The 21,042-nt window shown below is 40.6% G+C and overlaps 1 protein-coding gene across 1 annotated transcript; it reads left to right on the top strand.

Moving 5' to 3' along the window:
• Positions 1–20,642, top strand: pkp1a (plakophilin 1a). Its single transcript, XM_030423728.1, has 15 exons — positions 1–387; positions 3,836–3,945; positions 7,077–7,277; positions 7,391–7,602; positions 8,061–8,202; positions 8,511–8,718; positions 8,827–8,995; positions 9,515–9,632; positions 13,426–13,590; positions 13,674–13,850; positions 14,147–14,300; positions 15,437–15,620; positions 17,109–17,193; positions 17,805–17,919; positions 18,063–20,642. Exons 1-14 carry the CDS (start codon positions 204–206, stop codon positions 17,877–17,879), a joined length of 2,184 nt encoding a protein of 727 aa, XP_030279588.1. The 5' UTR covers positions 1–203; the 3' UTR covers positions 17,880–17,919; positions 18,063–20,642.
• The last annotated feature ends 400 nt before the right edge of the window (positions 20,643–21,042 follow it).

The raw sequence follows: 21,042 nt of genomic DNA, 5'->3' as shown, positions 1-21,042 counted from the left end.
CCCACCTCACCGGGGCGCGGTCCTGAGGGTGGAGTCCACAGCCGCTCGGGGAACACTCCGCCCGTCTTCACACTCGGCAGTAGTCGGTCCCCGTCGAGCCGCACTTCTTCCTCTTCTTCTTCCTCTTCTTCACTGCGCTTTTCTTTTTCTTTTTTTGGAAAGCGGTCCAACTATCCAGTGAGGAAGGGCACCGTGCTGAGAAGATGATGGCTCCGGAGCCGTTGAAATCCGCCATAACGTGCCCGGTCGTGGAGGACACGTCGCTCGCGCTGCCCTCCGACAAAGGGCTGCGCTCGGGACAGCAGCGCGTGCTGGATCAGGTGCACACCATCAAGAGGAGCAAGTCCAAGCAGGGGAAGAACGGCGCGCTGAGCCCCTCCCCGACAAGTACGGCTTCTCTTTTACAACCTCTTAAAGTCGAGCCAGACGTGTTGTATCCTTGCTGCCTCTCAGGCATCCTCACACGTCTCTGTTGGGCTTCTTTGTGTATCATCTTCTGAAAAAAGTTGGGAGAGTAGGGGAACTTTTTGAAACCAGAGCGCAGCAGGGAGGAGTAGGGATTAAAATGTCTGCCTGTCAAAGCAAACGCAGAGTGGGAGAATGGCGAAGAGACAGCTGAGGAGTTGTATAATTTTTTTAAATTATTATTATGGAGGTATCGTGTGTGTGTGTGTGTGTGTGTGGGTGTGTGTGTGTGATCACCTGTGACAGGTAGGGAGATTTCAGGTCGTGTCACCGGTGCGGAATGTGATCCTTTGGCTGCTGCTGCTGCTCAACGAGAAAGTGTTTTTCTTTTTTGTCTTCCCCCTCTTCACCTCAGGGTGCCACAGCTGTCTTTCTCTACCTGTCTCTCTCTCTCTGTGTGTTGGGAATGCAGCCAACGGACTCATAAAATCCCACACATTATAGAAAATGACATTTTGGTGTTTCAAAACAGCTCTGGTGTTCAGTCACTGCAAGAGGGACCCACCAGAATTGAGACACCAAATATTTGGTGTGTTATTGTGAAATGTGTGAGTTGAGATGGGTTCTTGTGCTGAAACAGGGGAGTGTATGAGTAGAATTGGTCGTGATTCTGTAGAGTATCATATCTGTACTCTGTTTTACTTAGAGTTCTCAAGCGATTGCGTTATTTATGGCGGGCATAATAAGAACAACACTCCCCTCCTCCATAAAATGATTAACGTTGACTGCAGACAACAAAAACTTCACTGAAAGGTGGTGTCTGAAAGATAAATGCGTTGTCGCCTGTGGCTTAAAATTTTAGTTTTTTTGTCTTTTTGTTATGTAATCATTATAACGAGAAAGAGCGTCCTCATCGAAGAAAAGTGAGATCAAGACCAGACAGGCAAATGTCATCCAAACACATAACAGTAAACAAACACTGAATGATTAAAATACAACCACATGATTACAGTTGCACAAAACCCTGAGGCTATCTGGACAATTTTAATATGTAATAATTTTAATAATTTTTTGTTTTTCCGTGTTCCGGAGATACATGCAGTGTATTTAAAGTTCCTGTTTTGATCAAAAGAGTCTACTCCTTTATTGCTTCCTGCATCATCTACCATACTATTACTAACTTTAGAGTCCAGGGTAGATTTGTTTACTTTTTTTTCTATTAAATTATCAAATCATGGAGGGAAAAAAAGCTAAAGACAAACTAAAAAAAAGAAGATAAAGAAGAATAAGGTGAAGTAACAGGTGACATTTGGTTTGGGGGTCATTTTAGAGATTCTAGTTGTGATGTTTACTTTGATCTCTGATGGAAAATATACATTTTCCGTGTCCAAATTTTGTTCCATCTTTGGCTGAGTGACAAAGATGAAAATGACTGATAAATGTTGGATTTTCTAGTTGACAGCCAAGACCAATACTGCTAAAGGCGGCGGTCAACCAAATTACAAAAAGGCATATATTCTCACCTACCTCCGTGTGCTATCAAGCCATGCAGATTGCTTTGCTTTACATTCTGATGTTTTGAAATATCAAGCCAATAATGCTTCTGCTGCTGCCCCAACCCAGTGGCGGTGGTTGTATTTTTGTTCATGGTGCTCGAAGAATTAAAGGACGAGGTAAACAAAATCTGCAAGTAGGTCTACAAAAAGAGATGGCTGTTCAAAAACGAGTTGTTTCATCCAATCAATCAGACTGCCCCAGATATTTTTTATGTTCAGAATAAGGAAATAAAATGCACATTCTGATTCTGTTGTGCCTCTTTCAATGTGCCAACCAACTGTAAATGCTTCCTGCAGTTTCTCTAAAAAGCTTTTAATGCATTCACCTCCACCGTATTGGATTGGCAGCAGATTTTACAAACACTGAAACCACATACATTTTAAACAGTCTGCTAGGCAAGACAGTGTGTGTGGGCTGAGAGAGAAAATGTTTTTGGTGTGACATCGATGAACAGTCCCTTAAAAGGCCTTTTTATCTGTTGAGATTAAAGTCCAGTCGATACTTGACTTCTGGGGTGGATATACATCAAGCTGATAAACACACGTTGGTTTTTTTCATAGTTTAACAATAAAATGTATTGTCTGATGTGACATCAGTGCACCCAGCGTCTTTTTATATTTTTTGCTCTTATAATCTTTGTTGTCGGTCACATATACATCTGTATCTGAGCCCGATATCAACCGATAATATCAGCCAACAAATATACCGGTCGGGCTCCATTTGAGATGGTCCTCTGGTCACTTTGGAAGAATTCTTCCTTTCCTGCGTGCCTTCTCATATGATGAGTATGCCATTGTTTTGTCAACTATAATCTGCTAATGGCAGAAGGTGGCGGTGAGCCACACGTTCCCATGAGTCATCTAACAAGACAGACAAATGTGATAAAACATCCTGGCTGAGTGTTTAAGCTTAATATCCTTTAGCTTACATCTAAAGTGTAGGGCCAAGCCTGGTAACTGTGACGTGACTTTATGTCACGTCTGTCTGTCTGACCAAGTCATTCATAACAAACGTTACACCTGTCGTATGTGTGTGTTGAAGGTCTGTGAGCTATTTTTGAAAACATCATAGCTATATTTTTTATCAGCAATTCAGATTTAAACAGATTTAACAACTCAACAGGTAAGTAAATTATGTTATTTACAACAAATGTTATTATCTAAATAATTTACATTTAATCTGAGATTACACAAATACCTGACAAAGTATTAAATCAATCCATGACTAAATCAAACTGTGCTTTAATAAATAACTTGGTAAGAAAATCTTGCACGCTAGTAGATCAAGGGACCCCTTTGGGTTTGGCAGATTTATTTAAAAAAAAATGCTGAAACAAGGACATAATATGCAAAGAATGGTTAAGAATTAAGTTGATTAATGTATAACTCTGGATGTTACCAATAATTTCCCTAAAAAAAGTGCTGTTATTGTTTTCTAAGTCTCCAGTGGTGAATTACTTAATTCATTTTTAAAGTCTTTACATTTCTCTTACAAACCCCTATTTCAATTGTCCAATGGAATATTGGTTAATTCATTGGTTTTATGAAAAAAATAAATGTGTGAATGTCACGAAAATGATAAAATGTCCCTTATCAGTGTGGTGGAAACCTGAACACCACTTCAAGAGGTTTCAGCAATACCCTCATGCTGTCCTATCAGTGTGTTGGAGAAAGTCTCCTTCCTGTCTTGTTTACAAAGACAACGTTAACCTCTATAAGAGTGTCTCAGATTTCTTAATCGGTCGTACTGCACAGAGTAACATCTCAAGGGTAAAAAAAGTCATCCCTGGTTTTGTTCTGTCTGACTGTCCATTTTTCATTCTTCTTCTCTCTGTTAATTTCAAGTCTCATACATTTCTCTCTTTTTTTCACAGGCCCGGGTCCTACAACACTGACAACATACGACTTTGCATCATTCAGGTTTGCTCCATCCAAACCGAATGGCAGCATCCACCGCTCCATATCGTCAGGCTACAGCAAATCGGTAATTGTTAATCAGAGAACACATCGTTTTACCTTTCACACACCAGATTACTTCTGATCTATTTGAGGTTTTTTGAATGTCTTATCCTGTCTTATAGTTTGTTTTAGTTCATTTTTGAGTATAGTTTGCCTAGCTGTGTCTTTGAGGTGCTTGTAGGCATATTCTGTTGTCTTTGGACAAAGCCAAGTTGGGCTTACCATCCTCTGGCTCCAGCATCCTATAGAGAGCTGCAGGGATGACGTTTTTTTGTAGGTTTTTTTTTTTTTTTTATTGACAAAATTCTGTTGGATTTTTCAAGTGGATTATTGCATCTTATTTAGTTTATGAAACTCACATATTTTGTTCAGCGACATAATCTTCACAGATTAACAAATGCAATAAATTAAAAAAGGTAAAATTGATCAAGTCGTACAGTTAGTGTTAGATTAGTTTGCAACTAAAGTCCACCTGTACGGCTTAGTGAGTAGATGAGTCACTGTGTTCGGTTTATGTTGTTTGATGTCCCCGACAACCTTTGTTGTCTCATTTAGTCACCTGTTAGCAACTGCGTTTTTTTAGAAATACAAAAACACTGCATAAATCAAACGTGGGGCGTTTACTGACTAAATGTGAACACCTTAAGCTTGTGTATGCATATATATTTAAAAGATCTCCTGACTTCAAGATGAGGGAACTAGCAGTGCAAAAATACTAATTTATTCCTCATTCCTGACGTAGTCTGTTGGCTGGACTGACATGAAAGAGGTATCCATAATCTAGTCTAACTCTCAGCAGGAAAGAAAATAGTCTGGGAACAAGCTCCTGGTGTAGCCACATATCTTGCCAGTCTCGCATTGATTAGCCACAGCACAAACCAGTTTGATGGTTATATTTAATTACCTCTAAATACTTTTAAGGGTGTGTGTGTATGTGTGTGTGTGTGTGAACCATTCAGCGAGTAAAGTTTCACTTTGTGAGTCTGTGTTGAAAACTGGAGTCCTGGTTTTGTAGCCAGATCAGCAAAGAAACAGTTTTGAGTACTGTCAGTGGATATATTTTTATCAGGGCGATCGCATCACAGCCGTGATATGTGTTATATACCATGTAAGGTGTGTAGTTGAGATTAAAATGTAGGCCGAGTTTGAAGATGGGTGTGGTCTCATGTAGTAAATTCTACTGAGTCATGGGTCAGTAGGTAAACATGTTAATGGCCGTCGTGGCCTAAAGATGGTTTGTAGTAGCTATGAGTATAATCAACAGTTAATGGAACATCCTTGTGTATCCAGCAGTCAGCTCTGTGTCTTTTCCTGTTTCTGCAAATAATTAAATATTTCACGTACTTGTCTTTCTCAAGTCGTTGTGAGTTCAACTCATTCGCAATACTCGACTAATCCAAATTCCACAGAGGAGTAATGTTGACTTCATCGCTGTGGTTTGAGTGTGTTTATGCATGTGTGTGCAACGGAGTATGCGTTGGCCTGGCCTGACCTGACCTACTACCAGTGAGCCGAGGCATGTCTAGGCAGAGTGTGAATGCTGTCTTGCTGATGAAGGCTCATTATGATCACGTCATGATATACGACTCTGTCATTGTGTTTCTGTTTTTAATCTAATCAGATGCTTAAATCAACTGTCACCTCACCTCATTACTTTAAAACCAAGCTAGCCACCACAGTTTGCATCTTTATTCTGTTATTCTGACTTGAATACAGCACTTTGAGTTATGCATGTCGTACAGCAGATCATGTAGTTGCACTGTCGGATTATTAAAGAGACAGGAGCTAAAACAGAGCGTTTCAGAAAGCGTGAGTACACAGTGGACAGTATGTGAAAACTGGTGGGTAGCATCAGAGGGGCATCCGTCTGTCTTTCTGTGCTGCTCTTCTGAATTTGCATCCATCCATCCTCTGACATGAGGAAGGCCCCAACCAGTGGATCAGTCAGGCTGTAGCCAAATGAAGGAACTATGCAGCACTTTGAGAGTAAACACACTGCCAGTGCTTATCGGACATTTTGTTGACAGGTTTCTCCTCCGTCGCAGTTTCAACGCTAAGTGTTTTTCGGCTGACGTACAGCTGGTAACTGAGCAACCAGTCCGGTTTGAAACAGGAAAGAGCGTCTATACACAGAACCCATGGTGTGTGTGCATGTGTGTATGTGCGTGTGTGCGTGTGTGTGCGTGTATGTGCGGTTCACCTGCTGCCTCATTAACAGACATTCCTTCTGGACAAAATTCCCCGAATACAAACCTTCAAGAGCTGCAGCAATAAAACGTGAGAAAATTGTTTGAGTTTCTAAGTTTTGACGTTTATGGTTTTTGGTTCTCACAAAAAGGAAAGTTTTTCCTTTCATTGCGTCAGTGGTGCACGTGTCCCTCCTCACTAACGTTCAATGTGTTTAACGACCAATAGGAATGTTTTTTTTCACTGTCACTTTTCAAGAAAAGCTAATCGCAGACAAAGGTTTAATTGTGAGAGTGACTCATGGTTAAAGCATGTGCGAGACATGTTCTGTCATTTTGCTCAGGCTATGACAGGTTTGCAGCAAAGCTTATATTGTGTGTGCTGTTCAAGCGCACAGTGTGTGCTGTTCAAGCGCACAGAGCCAAAGCCAGAAAAAATAGCCATAATAATTGGAGGCATACACAAAATGTAATTACATGAGATTAAGCCATTTCTTGACATCAGGATTGTGAAGACAGGTCTAACGGGTGCCGAGACTTGCGCACAAAGATCCTCTGTGAGAAACTGCTAGACTTGGTCTCCAATGACAGATATTATGTTACTTTTGTGTGATTGCTTGGTGCATACTGTTTCTTTCAACATAAACTGAATAAAAGGAGGAAAAGAAGAGGTATGCAGGCTTTGTGTCAGGTCGAATTCCTCCTTCTTGGTTTACAGGAGATTTCATTCAAAACTCTTCTTGTGGAAAGTTAGTTACCTACTTTCTTTTTGTGTGACCTGCAATGCCGCTGCAGTGAAGCCTTAAACGGTGTGGTGATGGAGCAGATATTTCTGTTTTTGTCAGCTAAGTCATAGTGCTCCTCTACTGATTCCTTTAATGTTTCGTGTGTGAATTTTTTTAAATCAAGTCTGAGTAAAATGCAATGCAGATGCAACGCCATGAGCACGTTTTTCTTTCTTTGTTTTTAGTTCAACAATCAGAAGAGTCGCACTCTATCCACCAGAACCACAGGAGGAAGACACGTCTCCTCCAGCACATGGGAACAGCAAATGAATGCCTCCACCTGGCCCAAGGGTCCCAACGGGCTGAAACCCAGTCGCAGTGACCCCGCCTTGGCTCCTGCATTTTCAGTAGCTCCTGCTCCTGTCACTCCGTCTGCTCAGATTATGGTGATCAATTATTTTTTTTAGGGAAACAATCCTTCAAACAAATACCATTAAATAAACTGCAACACCTCCACGGTAACACACTGTATAAGCATTGTAAATCTTTTTTATTTTAGAGAGCCAAAGGGCAGACTGTCCAAAACCAGCAGACATTCCAGAGTACTCGAGTAAACAGACACAGCACCTACTCTGTCACCAACGGCTCTCAGCTGAACAACAACCAGATGACCAACAGCCAGACGCGCATGGTTCGACCGCCCTCGACCCTGTCTCAGACTGACGGCAGGATGGGAACCATCAAAACATCTAAGTTCGAGCAGCAATCAGCGTGAGTTGATAACTGCTAACAGTAGCTAGCTTCATCCAGGGATAGCCAGCAGAGCAAGAGCAGCAGTTGTTAGTTACTCTGGTGATAGGCGGACTGTATATTTTTTGGATCTTTCTTCAAATTCTGGCCATATTTTAACGAATTAAACCTTTCAAAATACATCAGCCTCTCTTTCCTACATGGAAAAAATACACTATAAAACACCATTTTGCACATTGAGAAATATTCTTCCGACTTTATACTGTGAATTTTTGCTATTCCCTGGTCTTATGGTCACAAATAAAATATACATACTGCTTTTATTTACTTCATTTATTTATGCCTCTTGACTAACAGTACTTCCTTTTCTATTTTCTCATACAATAGTAGTTCTTGTATATGATTATGATAATTAAATCAATGCTGTTAACTCAACTGCTGGAATCTGACACCTTTAAAAATCGTGCCTGTTACTGCAGAGTGAACAGCGCGGTGAACGTGTCAGACCTGACCCTAAAGGAGGCTGTGGAGTATCTGTCTCACCCTGAGGAGAATTACCAGCAGTGTGGAGCCACCTTCATCCAACACACCACCTTCAAAGAGGATCATGCCAAACAGGAGGTACGCTGGCACGCTATCATACTATAAATGCTTGTTCTCCACATGTGCAGACACGCCCTCCAAACATGACACACATGCACCATTTTCACATCACACTTCCAAGAGGATTGTCTCGTGGTGGTGATACAGTTGTCGGTGTGCTCTGTGAAGACCTTAAGGTAACCTGCCTTGAGGGGAAGGGAGGGGAAAGTATCCATCATCGCACCTCGCTGTTAGTTCTGTTTGTAACTTACAGTCTCTTCAGTCAACACCACGCCTTAAAGTCACACATTTTCAACACCTGTTCTTTCCACATTTCTGCGTGACAGGTTTTTGAACTTGAAGGAATCCCCATTCTGGTCACCCTGCTGCGGAGCTCCAGTCCCGGGGTGAGCCAGGCTGCTGCCGGGGCTCTGAGGAACCTGGTGTTCAAGCACCACGACAACAAGCTGGAGGTTCAGCACTGCAGTGGTATAGCTAAGGCCCTGCAGCTACTGAAGGAGACCGATTCTACGGAGACCCAGAAACAAATCACCGGTAGGGTTTTTTTTTTTGTTTTTGTTTTTTTTGTGGGACAGACCCTCTCAAGTCACCCAAAAATATTGGCCAGCATGCTTTTAACTTTACTTTTCTTTCAATGTAAAGGCCTGCTGTGGAACCTGTCCTCCGCCGATGAGCTGAAGGGGGAACTTATAGCTACAGCGCTGCCCGCCCTGACTGACAATGTGGTGGTGCCATTCACCTGCTGGTCAGACAGCAGCGCCAACAACAACATACACCCGGATGTCTTCTACAGCGCCACAGGGTGCCTGCGGTGAGAACATTTTATTCAGATCAGTGTGGCTGTAAACGGTTGATTTTTGTGTTTTGAAGGGAGAGATCAGACAGTTTTGTGGCAGCATTGAGAACTAGGTTTAATAAAATAAAGCAATGTTTTAGCGTTTTTGTCAAGGCTTTGTTTGTTCTTAACATTGCTCTATTGAATTTGAATATAATGGGAAATTCATTGAGAAGAGCAGCCTTTTTGTCTTTTATGGCTTTTTGTGTCATCTATGTGCTTCCCACTTTTTTATATCTATACTTAGGGATTATATCCTCTTCAGATAAGTAAGACAAGAGATCAGCAGTTATGTAATGTAAACATGTATTGAATAATAGTTCACCTGCAACTCATGCTCTGTGAACCTCGTGTCTTATCACCACGATCATGTTTGCTAACAGGGTGTATAGTTGAAAGTAAAATGTCGAGGCACTCAGCTCTGTGTCTCGTATTGTATTCGAAACATGTAGGTGTTTCCACGTGGATTTAAATGAATGATTGAAATGTCTGTAGGAACCTGAGCTGTGGCCAAAAAAGTGAGAGGCAGGCGATGAGAGACTGCCGTGGGCTCATCGACTCACTCATGAGTTACGTCCAGTCATGTGTGGCAGAGGAAAACCCTGATGACAAGGTAAACTAAGCTGCTTTTTTAGCAAAAAATAATAAAGATTAATTTGTTCCGCATTCACAAGTATGAAGATGTACTGATTTCCTTTGTTTTTATATGATTGAACTGACTATCAAATGAAAAAACAAGCATTTTGAAGGGTTAATCTTGGGATTAAGGAAATTGTGACAAGCATTTTACACTATTTTCAAATATGTTAATGAAATAGTCACTGGCTGTTTATTTATTTATTTATTTATTTATTTATGTTGTTTGTTTCGGGCATGTCAATTCATAAGCATCACATTTCATCATTGTTCAAATAATACAACACACATGGCCGAAAGGGAAAAGCGGGAGAAGCCAAAGCTTATCAAGTCCCGCCCCCATTACCCACAGGATAAAATCTTCATCCTGATCTTTTCTTGTCTTTTGCAATTTACTTTTTTCTTTCTTCTCTTTTTTCTTTTGTTATGACCTTTGACAAAACATATTACAGCAGTAGCATACAGAGCTGAATTCAAGCTCTAGACAGTACATAGAGATTACATGTGTGTCTGCACATGTGTCCATATTAGTCCATCATGAGTGAACAACAGTCTCATCTTATGGCCTCATCTTATAGCCAGGCTTGCCACAAAGTCAGAATATCCAATTGAGAGAGAGCAAAAGTCCAGTGTATTTATTATTTGTTGAGATGGTGTTGGGATGGTGTAAGAGCCCTTTAATGCATTTTCATGTTATTCATCAGTCTCCTCTGCAGCTTTTATCGCTGCTAGCTTCGCCATGTCCTCCCGATTGGTGGCTACATCAACTCGCATCTGCATCACGAAGTCGCGGATTGTTGAGATGTCAGAGCGTATCCCGACCACAGCACTCCGAGTATTGGCGTTGTCCGCCCTCGCACTGGTCTGCTCAGTAACGATCTTTCTCATTTTCCAATATTGCATAAAGATTCCAAATCCCAATGCGATCGTTCCAATTGTCATGAACGTGAACATGTACACGTCCTCGACATCTTCCACATCCAGTGCGGCAAGGCAGAGGACTCTCCAATTTTCCCAACCATCCTTAACGTAGCCGGACATAAAGGTCCCGTCCGGGCATGTCGGTTCACCAGAACCCGCACGCCGTGTTGAGAACACTCTGTCGATGGCATTCATTGACCAGCTCAGCAACTCCATCGTGGATTGATCGATTGGTTGATTGGTTAAGAACGTAGTTGGACAATATTAGACGAATCTCAATCGAATGACTGTTGTGTGCCGATTTACAGGGTTGAGTCCTTCACAGCTCAGAAGAACTTGTGATAACTCACAATAGTGGCACAGTGTTCGTACCTAAGTTGTCTCACATTGTTGATACACATTATAACAACATCCTGCCATGTACAACTGGCATTGGCCTTGGACCATACAATTTTCTCAGGTTCAACTTATTGTTTGGGTACAGAATGGTATTTGTTATGCTCACATGCCGTCTCAACAAAGTGTCTGCCCAGTGTCTGCTGATTCGTGCCTCTGACCTTTATCAACCCTCTAGTATTGATCTGTACTGATCAACGATTGAATGTACATACTTTTTTTGAAGCCACTTAGTGTTGCTGATTTTTTGACATCTTCTTCTAGCACATTCCATTGTTTAACACCTTTGACCGATAAAGAAAAGGATTTTAACGTAGTTCGTACTTTACTTTGCCTGAAAATCATGTTCCCTCTGAGATTGTGTCTCTCTTCTCTGTCTAGGAAGAGTATTTGCAAATTATGAGGGAGGCTTTTGTTAGCAGCTTTGTACATCATTTGTAGTGTGCGATAGTTTATTAAGTCATATAGTTTAAGTATTCTTGATTCAATAAATAACTGATTTGTGTGTGACCTATAGTTGGCATAATGTAAGATTCTCAGAGCTCTTTTTTGGAGTATTAACAAAGGCTGTGTGGAGCCTGTAATGAGCTACAAGGTGGAATTGGCCTGAATTTCAGTATAGTTAGATGAACTACTATAATAGTTATAATGGTAGGTTGAAGCTTTATATTTCTTTATTTTGCAGCTTTACCTTTTTTTTGGTTCAATACTCAATTATATGTTGTGAAATTGTTGTGCTTATTTTCTGGTTAGGTTTAAACTTAAGGTAAAATAGCTGTTTTGGTCGCCACAAACAAGGCTAGAAATTGTTCCAAGGTCTCCTGGCTTGGCAGCCTTGTACGCATGTAACTCCTCCACAATACACTCCACCTCCAGATATGACAGTCAGGTCATAAACATATACTGGGAGTGTAATACAATAGGTTTTGTAGAAATGTCAGAATGGAATGTGTAACAGGTACAAATGTGAATGTGTCAGAGGTTTGCAGGAACCAACTTTTTATCCTGGTGACGTGGCAGAAAGATGGGACTACATTTCCTCTGGCCTTATAATTTAAGTCTATTTGTTTGCTTGTCAGGTCGCGGGTTGTTTTTCTGCTCATGGCATTGTTGTTTTTTCCACATCGTTCTAAAACTGAACTGTGGACAGAGAGCAGCAGCAGAAAACAGCTATGGTTCGATTCATATCTGGTGATGTAGTTTACTCATAGTTGAACACTCACAGAATGTGTTCAGCCAGGACACTAGATAAGACATCTTTAAGCACATGTACATGAATGCAGACTGACAGACTCTCACACACACACACACACGTCTACAGTTTTATAAACACACACATGTGGAAGCTGATAAATAACGCTGTCAGCGTCAGCAGCATGTATATATTTAGCTGGTTTCATGTGTACATGCTCATTAGTGGAAGTTTTGGGTGTGGACGCACGCTTAATTCCATCTCTGTGCTGGCACAATGTTTACAAAGGCTTCTTTTAATGATGTAGATAAGTACGATTGTCTGGGTGTGAGAACTGTTTGTGTCAGCTGTCTGAAGTTGCCCTCTTGTAGTGAAAGTAACAGTATAGTGGTTATGTACTGCATGCATGTAGCTTTAGCTCAATGTTTTCCTAATTTTATTCTGTTTAAGCATGGTTTTATTGTTAATCGCCCCGTTAACTTAACCTACCAGAACAGAGAATTTATCCTCTTTCTGTTAAATGAATGCTCTAGCTGACACTCGCTTGACCCCTCAAAGGATGTTTGCTTACTCAGTGGGAATCGAACTAAAGCACAGATTACACAGAAAGGCGTAAATGAGTCACCTTTGTGAGTTAGAAAAATTGACTTAACGGGAAGTTCCAGAATGTGTCACCCTGGTTGTTATTCTCATATTTTTGTACATTGGTCATGATGACATTTTACTCACTTTCTCTGTTGAAGAGATTCGGCATATAAAAGTAAAGTTTATTTTCAACTTTGTCAAAAAATAAATGCTTAACACTTAACTTAATGCAACTCTTTCAGTTAGACTATAAGTACATTTGGAGAGTAGTTCCCCTGAAATCCAAAGAAAGGGATGGAAATAAATAACATAATAAGTAAGAGCAGAAATCAATATTTAGAGTTATATAGTTAATTATTGAGTCTCAAGTCCTTAAATACAGACAGAACCCGTCTTTATTTGACGACCTGGGACTCAATAATCATCTGTCTTTCTCTAGAGTTGTGTACTGTACTGGCTTTAAACAAAGTAATTCATACGCAAAAAAAGAAAAAAAAAAACTCGATGTAGTTTAATTCTAAATCTATGCTATTTCTATTTGTGTCTTATTTCTGCAACTGGTAAACTTGAACTGGTAAAATATTCAAAATGAACACAAATATCATAATATGACCTTTAATGTGCTATTTGTGAAACTGCTAATGTAAAGGTGAACATGTTGATGTCTTTCCTTTAGTCTGTGGAGAACTGTGTCTGCATCCTCCACAACTTGACCTACCAACTGGAGTCGGAGTCCCCTGAGTGCTTCAGCAAGTTCCTCCCAAAGGCAGACGTTCAAGCTGGAAAGAAAAGCCCCACGATTGGATGTTTCAGCCCCAAGGCAGGCAAGGCTCAGAAAGAGGTGAGCAATAGCCACCAAACCTCCACTGCTGTCTGTTGAATAAACCAAGCCTTCTCCTTCACTGATGTCTTTCTCTTCCTCAGTTTATATTCGATGCGTCTCGGGGGACTCTAGACGACAGCGTCCCATCAGGTGTGAAGTGGTTGTGCCACCCATCAGCCATGCAGACCTACCTGTCTCTGCTGAGCTCGTCCCAGAAAGATGCCACCCTGGAAGCCTCCTGCGGCGCCCTGCAGAACCTCACTGCCAACAGAGGACTGGTGAGGACAAAGTAGATAATTATCAGGCTTGTGTGGTTTTAATGGTTTATCCTGGATTTAACGAAGGATAAACAGAGACAGAGAGAGAGGTACTGTAGCAGGAATAATGATTCAACAGCATTCAAAAGAATAACTGACCGGTTTTTGGAGAGAGCGTGGGTTGTGTCTCCAGGGATACAGAGGTAATTAAACAAAGAAAGAGGAAGCTGAAACATGGGAAAGTCAGCTGCATGGTATCACAATGCAAATGTGGACAGCTATAGTGAAGGTCTTTATTGTGTGTTCTTCTCCCGCAGGGCTCCAGTGCTATGAGCCAGATTCTGGTTCAGAAGTTGGGGGCACTGGCTCACATGTCGTCTCTTCTAAAGTCTCCTAACCGCAGCCTGCAGAAGACGGCCATGTCCCTGGTGGGTAACATGTCCCGGAGCAGCAATTTGCAGACCTCCATGGGTAAGAAAAAGCATGAAACATTGTTGTATGCAGAAGTGGCGAAAGCACACACATTCTTCACTCAAGAAGAAGTTCAGATACTTAAAAAAAGACTCTGGTAAAAAGTAGAAGTACTGACTCATCTTCATTACTACAGTAAAAGTAAGGGTTATTATGTAAGTACATGCTCTGAATTGTACTCCAAGTGTAAAAGTAATAAGTATCCCTCTGAAGGGCATTTCTGTGCATAGCTAACTGAACCTAAAGTCATATTAAAATCATTCAAACACAAAATTCAAATTCAAAAAGGTAAAGTTAGTTATATGCACAGATAGGTCTTGTGATCTCGGGAAGGTGCAAAGTACAGATATTTGTGTTAAAATGTAGGAAGTAAAAGGAAAAAGTTGTCAGAATAATAAATATTTAAGTAAAGTACAGATTCCGGTAAAATCTACTCAAGTACGGTAACACATTATTTGTACTTCGGTCCTTCTCATCTCTGGAAGTACGTTTGTTTTGCAGGCAACAGTGTTGCAGGTACATAAATGTAGATTAAAGCCCTGTCCACACACCGCTGGGGATTTCTTAAAACGATGCCGTTTTTGGTCACTGACACTAAACCTTTTGGAAAAATCCCTCCAGGGTGAAGATATCTAGAAACTCTGCTGTCAGTGTTTTTTATCTGGACGAGCAGAAACAGAGATTTTTAAAACATCCAAAGTCTCCTCCTAATTGGGCCTTATCAGTGTTGTTTGTAGCATAATGATTTTGTATATAGACAGCATGGTTTTTATGTTGTTTATATTTAAAGAAACATAAACAGGCATTGATAACACAGTCTTCAAACACAGCTGCTGACAATCTTTCAATAAAAACAGCATTATCAGGGGGGATTCTGTGAGGAGTGGTCATATTTCCCTGCCTCATTTTCTGTAACTAAGCAACCAGCGACAGAGTATATAATCTGCTTGTGTGCGTGCTACATGAACAACCACGTCATATGTGTTTTCTGGTGTGTTAAAATGATTATTTATTATATGATTATTTCTGAAATGGTGCTAAAACACTCATCTAGACAGAGATCGTTATTGTCTTTAAACCCTGTTTCCAAAAATACCTGTGAATGTGTGGACTAATTTCCTGTGTCTTCTCTGCAGCAAAGCAGATGTTGCCTGAGCTCACCAGCCTCCTCACTAACCCCCGGGAGATGGGAAACTCTGACGAGACTATAGCGTCAACTTGCAGCACAGTCCGGTCTCTGATGGCGGCGGACCCTGAAATCGCCAAGAAGGTCATCAGTAGTGAACTGGTGTCATCGCTGGCAGACCTCAGCGAGAACGGGTGAGTCTTTATTTATTCACCTGTTTGTGTTTGCGTTTGTGTTTGCGTTTGCGTTTGCGTGTGTGATTCAGGTGACAACCTTCAGTGCATTTGTCTGCATTACTTTGAGCTGACTCTGGGCTAGTGTTGCCTTAGAGGGTGTTTTTTTGGTTTTGTGGTTTGGAGTCATGCAGATAACTTTGAGATTAAGATCTTTTCCGAGACGTCTTCCTCCAACACATAGCAGTGAATAGAATTTTGTTTTACGCTGCGCTTACCACAAAATATAAACAGGAACAGAAATAAATGTCCGGTTAGTCTGGATGTTGGCAGGCTCTGTGGGTTATCCAGAGCAAAATGGAACATTATATTAAAAAAGTATATACTACATTCATATTTTTCTATGTCCAGTCCTGTAAACACTACAAACAAAATCGCATCCATGTCTCCACATTGTTGATGTGACAACAGAAATCTCAAAAACAGAAGAACTATCTCAACCACTGAGGGTAATGAGAAAACTGCAAAAAAAAAACACAGTTACTGCCTCTCTTAGCTTCTGCCAGACAAGGCAGGCAAAAACACTGTTGTTGAAATTCTTTTGGACTAGTGGAAAGAAACATCTAAAATACACTTTGTTCAGATTTCAGCTCTGGAGAACATTTTATCCCTAAAAACCTGCCAACATTAGGCTGTGAAAAGGAGGGAGATGCCTACCAGCACCACCATATAACCCTGCTCCACAGATAACTGGGTTAAACACAAGGAAGGAGTGAAATTACTTTATATTAGTTTAAGATTATAGCTCACAGTAAAATAGATTAAAAAAAGCGATCAAACATAAGAAATTTAGATCACAAAAAACTTGAAAATGTGCGAGGGAGGATAAAATGATGCAGGATGAAAATCTGCAGAGAACAAGCATGTGAGACAGGAGGCAAATATCAAAGAGAAGTCTAGCATCGAGTTGAGTGAAATTTTGGAATCATATTTCGTCTTCGTGGGACCTGTTTCAACCAGAAAACTGAGCAGAGTGAACGGTTTGAGCCAGTGTAGAGAGTCGTTTGCACACGCTCACCTGCGTCTCTGGGTTAGGGACGCCAGGTACCTCGACGCAACCCACAACAAACCAAAACACTTCTTTCTGATTTCAAATTGGGAGATTAACCTGAGAAATTACTAATCAGGAGCACAGCAGGAGAAGGGCTTAAAATAGGGAGACACAGGAGGGTTGGCAGGTACGCTGTGGACAGTAGACTAATTCAGATTTCAATGATTTAGTAAGAAAATGTCTTATTTGCGTGTTTAAACACAACATTTCAGAAAACTTGTAATACTACAAATAATTATCCTACTTTATGGAATCAACTGAGGATGGCGATTTTTACCCTATTCACCTGTAGTGCCTGAAATACCAGTCATGAAGGTGATCTTGTTTGCCAGATTTTCTTCGTGCATGCTCCTGCTTGTGTTTGCTCTTCCCTAATAACCTCTGCTCTTCTTCCTCAGGTCTTTCCCCAAAGGCAGCAAAGCAGCCTCCATGCTGCTCTACAGTTTATGGAACGAGAAGAATTTGCAGGCTCCCCTGAAAAAGGTAAATTATGCTGAAACTGTAAATCAAAAGAAGCGTGACTGAGCGCAGAAGCAACATGAGTTTATCGTGTTTGTGTATCAGGTCAAAGCTTAGCACATGCCTGCGCTGCCCTGCAGGAGCTGTGGGAGGGCCTGGCTGAAATAGGTTTATTATGACTCCTCTGGCTCACACAGTCACTTTCCCTTCCCTCCTGCCACACCCAGCAGTTCAGTGAATACAGAAACAGTCATGCTGGAATCCTGGCAGACTGGTTTTCAGTGCTCACAGAGGATTCGAAGAAAAGTAGAATACTTGTTAAAAAAGAGGCGAAATGAAGAAGCGGTCAAGACAGTAAGAGCCAGTGGTGGACAGGGCAAAGAGTATACATGGAAGATAAATGCTGATACATGCCATGATTGAAAAAAACAACTGACTCAAATAAAGATAGAGCTGGCAAGAGAAAGAAAACACTCTGGTGTTCACACTGTCACGATCTGCCTGAGGCTCCTCTAAGTCGCTGACACAGTACATATCCTCTCGCACTTGGAGCAAGGGTGTGTCGTATGTGTGTGTGCGTCTGAATCCATGCGACACCCTCAACTGATTTCTTTTTAAAATGTTTTCCTCCACAGCTGGGCTTCGACAAATCACTTTTTGTCAACGACAACACCACAGCAGTGCACAGGTCGATGCAAGTCATCGAGTGAGTGTGACACGCGAGTGGAGAGGCACCACCGAGCCTGAGAGGTACGATCTGCTTCTGAAGGCTTCAATCTGCATGTGTTCAAATTCTAAAGGCTCAGTGGGGCCAAAATTAGCAGAATTTGTATCATGAGTAATGTGACTGTTTCTCTCTCTGCCTGTGCTTGTGTGTGTGTGTGCGCTTGCAGATGGAAACCAGCTTGTATAGACACTGCTGAGGCCACGCCCGTGCAACGAGGGGGAATAAATTATTCTTCACTCTATGACCTTGTTGAAAGATCCTATCAATTAGAGTCAATCATTTGTTGTTCATATTTTAGAGAAACAAGAGCTTTAATTTCTTAAATAATCATGCAGTGTTGTATGTATTTAATTTGAGTATGTTTCTGTCTGTGTTCTGTATATAGGCGGGTGAGTGTGTTCTAGGTTGGTAAAGGTGCGTGTCCACAGGGGCTTTTTTTGAACATAAGGGCCGCTTCTTAACACTTTTCCAATGCAGGCTAACGGTCTGTCCACATTACATGCCTGAGCAGCATGCGGCGGCTCCGTGTGTGTGTGTGTGTGTCCACACAGACACAGACTGTCATCTTTCTCTATGGAGTTTGCCTTTGCTAGTGAATCATAAACATGATGACTCTCCTTAACCCTTGTCGTGAGAGGTAGTAAGAAAAAAACAAGAACACACCAGAACCTGGCATATAAAGAGTTAAGATGTTAGAGTTAACCTGTTAACATTGGTGCTGAAATAAAGCAAGAGGGTCCATGTGCACTTTGTGCTGCTCATGCGCTATGTGCAATATGGATGGGCTTAAATGTTTCGCAAACGCTCCCTGGCAGCAGCTGATTGGACAAATGCTGCCCATGTGCTCTCTGCGCTGGGATTTCAAATGATGGCTCGTTTTGGAAATTATCTCTGATATTCACTAATTCACTTTTCAGACAACGGAAAATTAAGATTTGCAGTTACTAAATTTAATTTAGTTTTAACTCAACGTTAGTTTAAAAAAAATGCAAGAGCAGGCCACATGCCCCCCAATCTCTATCATATGCGACATAAATAATGACAACCCTTGTGGACACTGCTGTGTGTGTGTGTGTGTGTGTGTGTGTGTGTGTGTGTGTGTGTGTGATGAAGCTCAGTAGTTTATTTTTATAAGGTTGATACAACAGATGGTGGATAGACAATAATACCTGCAGTGAAAGTAGCTTGCAGTGAAAGATAAAATATTTCTTTCTTTGAGAATTAAGCAGCTAAAAAATTCAAAAAATGACAAAAACATATGAAAAGCTAAAAGAGAAAAAAAAAAGTCTAAAGAGTGTGCTCCATTATTACAAAGCAGTATACTTTTTAAAATGTTTTGTTTGCTTTTCAGAATATGGCAGATTGTGTTTAATGTGCTCAGAGTATGTAAAGGATTTTTATTAAGGACTGAGCAAACTTTCAGTTTAAATAACATTCACACAAAAGCAAAGAATTGCTACATTTCTAATGTTTAATGCAATTTGGCGGATTTTTTATGTCATGTTACTTTTGCTTTGTTTTCTGTTTGATTCTGTGATTCAGACTTTTGTTTTGTAAGAAAAACGGTTTAAAATTTTGGGAATTGCTTATGTGCTTCCTTGCTGAGAGTTGAGGAGATCGATGCTGTGCGCACTTTAAAGCTCAATAATTAACACAGCATATACAGAAACAGACATGCTGTTGTTTTACAGGCTTTATGGGACCTGTGAAACCACTGTGTGTGTTTTCATACACAAAGTATACAAAGAAAACATTAAGTGGTGAAGATTTGGCACCTTTTTGAGTAAGCACCTTCAGTGCTCCATCAGCCTTACGCCTGCAGGTTGTAGCTTCATTTTTATTAGAGCATCATTCATCTTGTTATCCAACTCTTGACAAAAAAGTGAAAAGGCACCTTTTTCCCAAAGTTTCAAACTATTGCTTTAAGTGCAAGGGTTGGATTTTTTTTTTTTGTTACCTGAATTGTTTTTTGTTTTTGTGTTTTTTTTTTCATGTTGTTTGTTCACTGGGATAAACTGATGAATCTGAGACAGAAAAGGATTGGAATATAGTAGTTATCTATTATATAGGTGCATATTCAGGTTAGTCATCTATAAGTGTAAAGTGATAGTCCGTCATCCTCCAGAAAAACCTTAGAAATACAATTTGAAATGGATCAACAGCTGACCCAGTCGGCATTAGCTGATGTTGGCACACTGAAAGTCTTTTTACGTCTCCTTTGATTTAGTTTGACAGAAAAAAAAGAGGGGATACTGAAGCCTGTGCCTTTTTAAAGATAAGTCTGATGAATCATGATCTGAATAATAAATATGTAATATCTAAATGTTTTTAATCAGAAAACAGATGTGTGTTCTACTCTTTAATTTTTTCAGGGCCCGTCGCAGGGTATCTGCTCTCACATCCAAAACCTTTCTACCGAAAACTGTTTAAAATCTTCTTAAAACTGCTTTTTTTTTTTTTTTTTTTTTTAAAGATCCAGCATTACAAATCACTAAAGCATTCTTGGGAAAGAGATGAGAGGGTTGGCAGTTGGTATCTGTGGGAATTCCCCGTGGCTCCAACGATGCACTTGCAGTGGACAGCTTTTATAGACTCTGTAGTCGCACTGAGGTTCGTCTGCCTCGGGGAGGATTGATGTCAGTATTGCTTTGAATGTATTTTTGGAGAAATCTGTGTGTGGCTTATAATTAGGAGCTTTCACTGTCACTGAGTCTGTATGGAGAATAAATAACAGATATGAAGACAACATTGGAAGTGGTGGTCTTTTCTTACTCGTCTAAAGGTACAATGTTGAGGTACTTGTACTTCATTATACTTTCATACCACTACATTTAGGGGGAGAATCCTTTTAACGCCACTTTTAGTCTTTTTTAATAACTTTAGTTACTAGTTATTTTTCAGAGCTAAAGTAGCACATTTTTAAATGTATTATGATCAATCAGATGAAAAAACACTGATTCTGATCATCTGTAAAATGCACATATCAGATCTGATCATCAGTCGGCCCCTTGTATACAGAATACACATACATGTAGTTATCTGTTACTTTTACTTTTATTTGCACGTTTGATACTCAAGTAGTCAGTATCTGACACTTTCAGACTTTTACTCATGTGCTATTCATGCAAGTGTTTCCCAGAGTGATA

Source organism: Sparus aurata, chromosome 7, assembly GCF_900880675.1.
Source record: "Sparus aurata chromosome 7, fSpaAur1.1, whole genome shotgun sequence".
Taxonomy (NCBI): Eukaryota; Metazoa; Chordata; class Actinopteri; order Spariformes; family Sparidae; genus Sparus; species Sparus aurata.
The sequence above is the reverse complement of the archived record's forward strand: the minus strand, read 5'-3'. Positions and strand labels throughout refer to the sequence as shown.